An 8,165-nucleotide genomic window follows, 5' to 3' on the forward strand; every position below is an offset into this window, starting at 1 on the left:
TGATCAAAATAAATGTCTGTATTTCTTGAGAAATGTGGGGGGGTTTCACTAAGAAAAACAGCTAACATTCAATTAGGTACCGTAACATTTTTTTCGACCCTGTTTGGAAGCAATGTCAAAGTCTTGGTCAAACAATACAGTATTAACAAGAAAATTATAATTTTTAAAAAAACAAATGAGTAAATATTTTCAAGTACATTTATTGAAAAAACAACAAAAACATTGTTAGAGTGAGTGGGTGCTGGTTTCGTGAGATTTTGTAGCTGCTGTTTGCCAAATGAACACTAGGGGGCTGCAGCACATTATTCATAAAAGCGTCATCAGCGGAGAAGAAAAAAAAAGTGACGCACTTCCTCTTGCCAGGACACCGACGAGTTGTGTAGGTGTTCTCTTGGAATAAAGGCTTGAATTTTAACTTCACGACCCGACAGCCGGCTGTAGAGCTGCGACAGATCAGTGCTCAGTAATAGTTTAGGATTCTTTGCAGCCAAATTAACCTTCGAGGTTGAAGTGCGTCATAATTTTCTGTCATGGCAAAGGTACAAGTGTTAAATGTTGCTGTTTTGGACAACCCGAGCCCATTTGGAAACCCGTTTCAGTTTGAGATAACGTTTGAATGCATGGAGGATTTACCTGAAGGTGGGTTTTCTTTTATTGTCAGTAAAATCACTGTCTTTGTTAGCTGTTGAGTTTGGGCGCTCTTAGGTTTTTATGAAGTGTTAGCGTCACCGTGAGAAAGCATAATACATCAATACGTCGCGTTTTTGCATTTTATTTTACCTAAAAATAACTGTTACCTTATGCTTTATACGGCTTGTATGCGTTATTTTATGCGAACTGTTAAAAATTGGCGCTGGCGCGTTTGTGCCGACAAGTCCGCCTTCTGCTGTAGCTGATTGGCTCTTTCACCAGCGCGTCAGTGTTTTCCGACAAGGTGATTGGCTGGCGGCATCACATTGGCATGTCAGGGAATTGCCGCGAAATACAAATTCCTACTGTGAATTAAAATACCCAGAAATAAACTGTGCCTTCTTTTAGAAGTAATCTTTCGTTTGTTTTTGTTCCTTTGTTTTATTTGTTTCATTTTTCGTTTCGTTCCACTTCTGGAATGGTAAATGTGGGAAAACGTAGCCGCGAAAACCAACCTTAACAAGGTTTGCTATCAAGAAACTTATAAACCTGCCTTGATTTGGGTGCATTTTGCCTTCAACATTAGAAATAAGGCGTTACTTTATGCATTTTAGTGTTCGTATTATGCTTGGACTAGATGTTTCTCGTTCAAGGCCCTTTAATTTAAAACAAATCATAACCAGTAAGAATCAGATGCAAGATTTTCTGCTCATTATTGATCCATTTGCAGTTATAGTTGAGTTTTCACTTAAAAATATAATTTGTCTTAATTCAGTCTGTAAACTGAAATTAATTCCAGTTGGAAACGCATTGTTTGACAAAAATAAATAAATATGCGAGTAGAAATCAAGTCAAAGATGTTTTTAATCATAATCAATAACTATGAATACTTGCTGCATGTCAGTAGCTGGTGTCCTTTTTAGATGGAAAGCTATAAATGTAAGCAGTTTTTGTTTTTTGGAAATGCTTAAGTCTTTTCCCTTATATATAAGAAAGATAAATTGAGCTGCTGCTCTAAAACTAATTCTAAATGTAGTGGATTTTTCTTAAAGATTTGGTTCACAACATATTTTTCACAAAAATAAATATATTGTGAAGATAACCTCATTAAAACAGCAACATTTAATGTTATGCAGCAACAGTAGGAGTAACAGTTGCTTTCTTTTTAAAAGTAGATCATTTAGGACAAGCACTGAGTACAGAGCTGAAATTTGAATTTTTACTCTGTTTAAATTTTTGTGGAAAATGTCCTAACCTTTCACCTCCTTCCTTCCTCTATTAGACCTGGAGTGGAAGATCATCTATGTTGGTTCTGCTGAGAGTGAAGAGTACGACCAGGTTCTAGATTCTGTTTTGGTCGGTCCAGTTCCAGCCGGAAGACACATGTTTGTGTTTCAGGTGAGTTCTCGATAGACTATGTTTCTTGTCTAGTTTTATGTTACAAACCAGTGAGACAGGACATCGTCTGGCTGCCGTACAACTGACCTGCAGGTTGGAAACTGGTTACGCTTTACTACATCTGTGAACATGAAGTAAGTGCAGCCCTCAGCACTTTTCAAAGTTATTTTCAGCATTAGCAAGATTTTTAAAGTTAAAAGAAGTACAAGTGTAAGAAAGCATTTAAAATGAAACTATTATCTAGAGGTGAGATGTCTAGAGATCCCTGCTCTTTGTTCAGGCTGCAAGAATGTGAGAGAGAGCAAGGCTTTTAAACAGATATCACGAAAGCTAAACATTGTACATAAAATTGCTCAGTTTTATCCTCAAGATGTGTTAAGGTTTTTTAAATTTGAGCTCTGTTAAGGGGGACAAATGATGTATTTTTAAATAATTTGTAATTTAAAAATTTTATCTAAAAAAAATGGCAAAACCCAGCTTCACAGCTGCTGTTTACTCGTACATGGCTTTACCTCTGGTTCTAAAATAAACAACTGCTGAGTGCTTTCAATGGGAAGAGTGAAAAGCAATACGTTTGAGCTGTTCTTACATTTTCATACTGTAATGTTCAGAAGAGAAATCAGAATTCCTCACTGGCAAGTCAAAGCTACTCTACAAAACTCTGATTGAGGCTTCAACTTAATTTGTCCCTGTTTTTAATTCCCAAGTTCTTGATTTTACATTGTGGAACAATAAACTCTGAGTCGCTGTTTTTGTTTCGACCCAACAGGCTGACGCTCCTAATACAGGTCTGATTCCAGAGACCGACGCTGTGGGAGTGACGGTAGTCCTCATAACCTGCACCTACCGCGGACAGGAGTTCATTCGCATCGGTTATTATGTTAACAATGAATACACAGATCCAGAGCTGCGGGAAAACCCGCCTCTAAAACCGGACTACTCTCAGGTAACTAACAGAGGTTATATTGTATTTAAATGGGCCGTTCTGAGAAGATTTTAGTAAAGTGTGGCTTTCTGCTGCCCTCCAGTGTCTCCAAGAGGGATTTTCTTTGTGTGTGAAACAGTTCCTATCTCCCATTCTGTAATATTATAATTTTCTTAATCTGAAAATGTTTTTTACACAGGTGTTACCAGGTTTCGATTTTGATAGAATTTGTGTTTTAGGTGATCTTAACTTGGATATGTGTCTAAAAAGGTTAAATCTCACTCTAACTCTGTTAATTTAGTCCCCATTGACATTCCAGACCAAATATCAAATACCCTGAAAAATCCACTTTGGTTGATTTGATTTTAGCAAACTGTTCCCAAAAATACACAACTGTTTTTGCTAATATTATTAGTTATTACTGTGTCAACAAGTACAAAGTACAAAAATAAGTATAACTAAACTTTACACGGTTACCAGCAGTGATATGCAACACTTGTCAGAACAGGATTTCTGTCACTTGCATCACTTTGGGTTTAAGAAAACATTCCTGACACCAGACGTATGACTGCACTGGACTTTATAATGGTTATACTGAAATTGTATAAAAAAAATAAAACCAATATACTCCTTTTAAAAATTTCTGAATGGAAGGCAAAAATAATTCATGGTCAGATGCCAGAGAGTCTATAGAATAACAGTGATTTCATCAAAGCAAATACTTAGCCGCGTTGTTTTTTTGTAGCTCGCTTAATATCTTACAGAAGACGATGTTTACAGGCAGATGTTGTCACTTCTAGGTCACTGTAGCTAACGGCGCCCCCCTGAGGTCATTATTAGGACCCTTCTTTTTATGTCTACATTAATAGCAGTTGCAGTAATGTCTACTTTTTGAAGTTTTATATTTTACACTGATAACATAGTGATGTATAGTCAAACATTCACACCTTGCCTTTTTTTCTTACTCATCAGCAGTTGACTTTTAATATTGTGCAAATCAGTATTGAAGCTCTTTTTTTACATGTTCATTTGTGAAACTGAAAAGTAAATAAAAATTCTGTTTTGGTAGTGTCATTTAATTATATGTGACTTATATAAGCAATATGGCTTTTTTTAGATATTTGTGAAAACTGACACAACATGATATGAAACGGATAATCTGTGGGGGGGAAAATGAAGCTCCTGAGATCCTGCAGCTATCTTTAGAAACAACCAGGAGGCGGGTCTTCGCGCTGTCAATCAAGCTTGTGTATGTTCTGCTCAGAACCTGCCTCGTGCTCCCTGCTGCACTGTAGCTAGTTTTGCACAGGGGAGCTTTGCGTAACACCACAGGCTAGTCAGTTTTCCACCATTAACGCAAAGAGCAGCACGTAGTCGAGGGTGATCGACAGTGATGAGACCTGTCAGTCTTATCCATATCTGATTGGTTATTTTGGACCAGGAGCGGTGTACTCCGCAAGATGGCAGCCGAGGAGCTCGATTGTCTTTACAGATTATCTGTCTCATACGGTCATGACATTGTGTCAGTTGTAACAAATACGTAAAAAGTATATCTTTATAAAAGTTAAATACTGCAGCCTTAATAGGAAATATTTTTGGGCTATGATTATGTAAGCATTTTTACAATATAAAGACACTGCGAACAGTAGTGTGAACTTGATTTGCATCATTATTATAAGTATTGCTTTTCTTTTTTTTTTTGCTTTAAGGGAATTAATTGGTGTATTATTTTTGGAAGCAAAATGTTATAATTAATACTTTTTTATTTACTCTTTGCTTTGAAGCAAATCCCATTTTATAAACTGAAATTATTAATTTCAAACTGTATCCTGATAATTGATACATCCCTTCGACATAGAAGGAAGTATCGCAAAAAATATTGCGATACTTTTTTTTTTTTGTCAGTGTTACCCAAACCTACCAGTTACCTTAAATTATGTACTTAAAGGGCACAAGCATACCAGACCCCTGATCTGTCTTTCCTCCCTGTAGCTTCAGAGGAATATCTTGGCCTCCAACCCACGCGTCACCCGCTTCCACATCAACTGGGAGGGCTCTGCGGACAAGATGGAAGACAGCGAAAACGTGGACCCGTCCCCGAACTTCGGCGGGATGCTGCCCCCGTCCTGCATACCAGGAAAGATGCCAGCTCTTGGACAGATGCCCGACAACTCCATGGACTGCATGTAGCGGTCCGGATGATGAACAAGGAGCTCTTCTTACCTTTACATTCGTAAACATCACTAACTTTTCTAATAAGACCACAGACGTCCCGTGTGGACATTTGAAGGACAAAATGACATGGGACATTTTTTTTCCTCTTGTGTGGCCCATTTAATGGGATGGGTGTGACCAGCATCGGTTCTTCTCTTGTGTGCTTTTCTTTCTCATACTCGTAGATCTGCAAAGCCAGAAATGCCTTAATTTATTATTTCTTTGCCATACTTTAATATTCTCCCTGAGAAACTGATTCCTCTCCAACTATGGTGTTTTTTTTGTTGTTTTTTTTGTCCTTTTGAGCATTGGACATCGATCTCTGCATCACTGTACATATAGCACAAGCTTTATACAGTTCAGGCTTTTCGTTATGCAAAAAAACGTGATCTCATCTGGTGCTTCTCATGAGACAAAAAATATTCAGTCTTCTCCTGAGAGGTCGCACAACCCCGTTGTTAGTTTTGACTCGCAATGGAAAACCCACACATTTGAGCAAACCCCAGTTAGTCCACCATTTGCTTAAAATTCACTGAACTTGATGTTTATAGGAGAAACGGATCCCATGTTAATGTCAAGTTCTGCGGTTTAAAAGGCTCTTTGTAAATATTGTTAGCGCTTGTTTTGCCTGCTAGGGAGGGCATTGTTTAATTTTGTACTGCATAACCATATATTATATACCTCCATGTTTGTTTGTTTTTTAATTATTTTTATCAATGGCGAGGTTAAATAAAGTTGGGGGGGGGCTTTCTGATTATCCCTGCGCCTTCCAGCTCCTTTCTGCTTCGACTCGTGGAGAATAGAAAGCACAGCAACAGCAGTGGAGGAAGAAAAACGGAAAAAACAATCCCAACCCCGTCTTCTCCCCTCCCCACTCTGGCTTGTTCCTTCTTCCAGTTTCATTCATAAAATGCGGCAGCATCACTTCACCATTTCCACTCCAGCCTCATGTTGCTAGGAAACTGCAGCACAAAATAGGAGGGGGATAGGAGGGGGGGGGGCGACTGCTCTTGCTCGTTTTATCTTCGTCGCATCGAGTAACTCCCCCATCCATCCATCTGTTCCCTCCACTTCTGATGTCTGCAATGTTTAAAGTGATGAAAAGCATTAGTTACGCATTCATAACGGATGTGATTAGGGGGAAAGAGAATTGCTGAAAATAACTGTAAACGTCATTTATCAGGTAAAAATCCTGTCTGCTTATTGCAGCTTGAATGTTTACTGCATTCCTGTTTAGTTGCTGTTCATGTTTATATCTTAGGTTTCAGTAGTAGAAATGCAGCTGAAGACTCGTGTTGAAACCAGGTGGACCAGCTTGATGTCTCGTCAACACCATTTTTCACATTTCACATAAAAGTAGGACTTCACGTGTTGGGAAACGGGTTGCAAGGCATTAATCATCTGGTCGGTTCGGTCCCAGGCATATAGCAACGAATGATACCGACGTGATATGTTTGTTGTTACCGACGTACTATTACAATATGAACTGGTTCAAAAGGATATTCAAATGCAAATCTGTGAGGAATTAGCCTTTTGATGATGCTGGATATAAAGGATCCCAGTAGGTAATCCAGGTGCTGCGTTGAGGGGTGCAGATGGAGGGAGTGGTGGGGTTTGACTGACTGCCTGGCTGTAGAAACACCTGGTATAACAAAAGTAAGAGGAGGGGGGAGAAAAATCCTGTTTATTCTGATTAAGGGTTTTTTTCTTTACTAAAAATCCCTCCAAAATGTGTAAACGTCCTTGCTTTCACAGTGCTTTGTGAAAATGGCAAGCCAACTTATCATATAATTTAAATTCTTAAAAGAAAGCATAACTCTATTTTCTTCAGTAAAGGTGAATATTTATATATGGAGAAGGACACTAAGCTGTCCATAATGAACATTTGAGATTTCTCACGTCATTATTGTGTGACAAGTTTTTCAATTTGCGAGTGTTGCACTGGCACATACAGTACAGACCAAAAGTTTGCACACAGTTGTGTCCAAACTTTTGGTCTGGGCTGTATATTTAAACATCTTCTTCATAACTTAAACTTTGTTCTGGAAAAAGAGTTTGTGTGTGAGTGAAGTTGAAATCTAGAATTCAAGGTTTTTATCTCGGTATCCAAAAGGAGAAAAAATAATACAAACATTTTGGATGCTGTTTTGTATTGGAAAAAAAACAGAACAAATAAAAATATAATTGAGGATTTCAGCGTTCATATTTTTTGATTTACCTGTACAAGTTATTGTAAATAACTATGGTCAGTTCTGTTAACTTGACCAAATAGTTGTTGTCCATCCATCCATCCATTTTCTGTACACCCTTTGTCCCTAATGGGGTCAGGGGGGTTGCTGGTTCCTCTCCAGCTATGTTCCGGGTGAGAGGCGGGTTCACCCTGGACAGGTCGCCAGTCTGTCGCAGGGCAACACAGAGACATACAAGACAAACAACCATTCACACACACACTCACACCTAGGGAGAATTTAGAGAGACCAATTAACCTGACAGTCATGTTTTTGGACTGTGGGAGGAACCCGGAGAGAACCCACCATGCACAGGGAGAACATGCAAACTCCATGCAGAAAGACCCCGGGCCGGGAATCAAACCCAGGACCTTCTTACTGGTACAGCTCTACCAACTGCACCACTGTGCAGCCCCGCTTGTTGTCATATCAGCTTAATTAAAAAAAGATACTTTATTTCAACCAAATCAACCTTAAATTGTTTAAAGGCACAGAAAGTGAAAGTATGTAGTTCTCAGAAACCATAGTTAATTAGGCAAATATTAGTTCAGTGATCAACAGGAAATGTATATTTTTAAGCATTTTCAGTTTATACAATACATGTTTGAGTGTTCTTTTCTTCTGTAATTATTATGCTTAGTCTGTAGCATAATAAGTAATTTAATGATGTTAACATACTTAAATTTAAGTATGTTACTTAGTTTAATGATGTTAACATACTTAAATTTAAGTATGTTACTTAGTTTAATGATGTTAACATACTTAAATTT

General features: G+C 38.1%; 1 protein-coding gene across 1 annotated transcript; it reads left to right on the forward strand.

The window, feature by feature from the left end:
- On the forward strand, positions 1-5,924 carry asf1bb (anti-silencing function 1Bb histone chaperone). Its single transcript, XM_044114452.1, has 4 exons — positions 1-639; positions 1,913-2,028; positions 2,798-2,974; positions 4,946-5,924. The coding sequence occupies exons 1-4, from the start codon at positions 531-533 to the stop codon at positions 5,141-5,143; spliced, it is 600 nt and encodes a 199-aa protein (XP_043970387.1). The 5' UTR covers positions 1-530; the 3' UTR covers positions 5,144-5,924.
- The last annotated feature ends 2,241 nt before the right edge of the window (positions 5,925-8,165 follow it).

Source organism: Gambusia affinis, linkage group LG04 (genome assembly GCF_019740435.1).
Source record: "Gambusia affinis linkage group LG04, SWU_Gaff_1.0, whole genome shotgun sequence".
In the NCBI taxonomy this organism is placed as follows: Eukaryota; Metazoa; Chordata; class Actinopteri; order Cyprinodontiformes; family Poeciliidae; genus Gambusia; species Gambusia affinis.

Coding starts and splice junctions, on each gene's coding strand:
- asf1bb (XM_044114452.1), top strand. CDS start 531: ATGGCAAAGGTACAAGTGTTAAATGTTGCTGTTTTGGACAACCCGAGC. Junction 640..1,912: donor CATGGAGGATTTACCTGAAG/GTGGGTTTTCTT, acceptor TTCCTCTATTAG/ACCTGGAGTGGAAGATCATC. Junction 2,975..4,945: donor TAAAACCGGACTACTCTCAG/GTAACTAACAGA, acceptor TCCTCCCTGTAG/CTTCAGAGGAATATCTTGGC.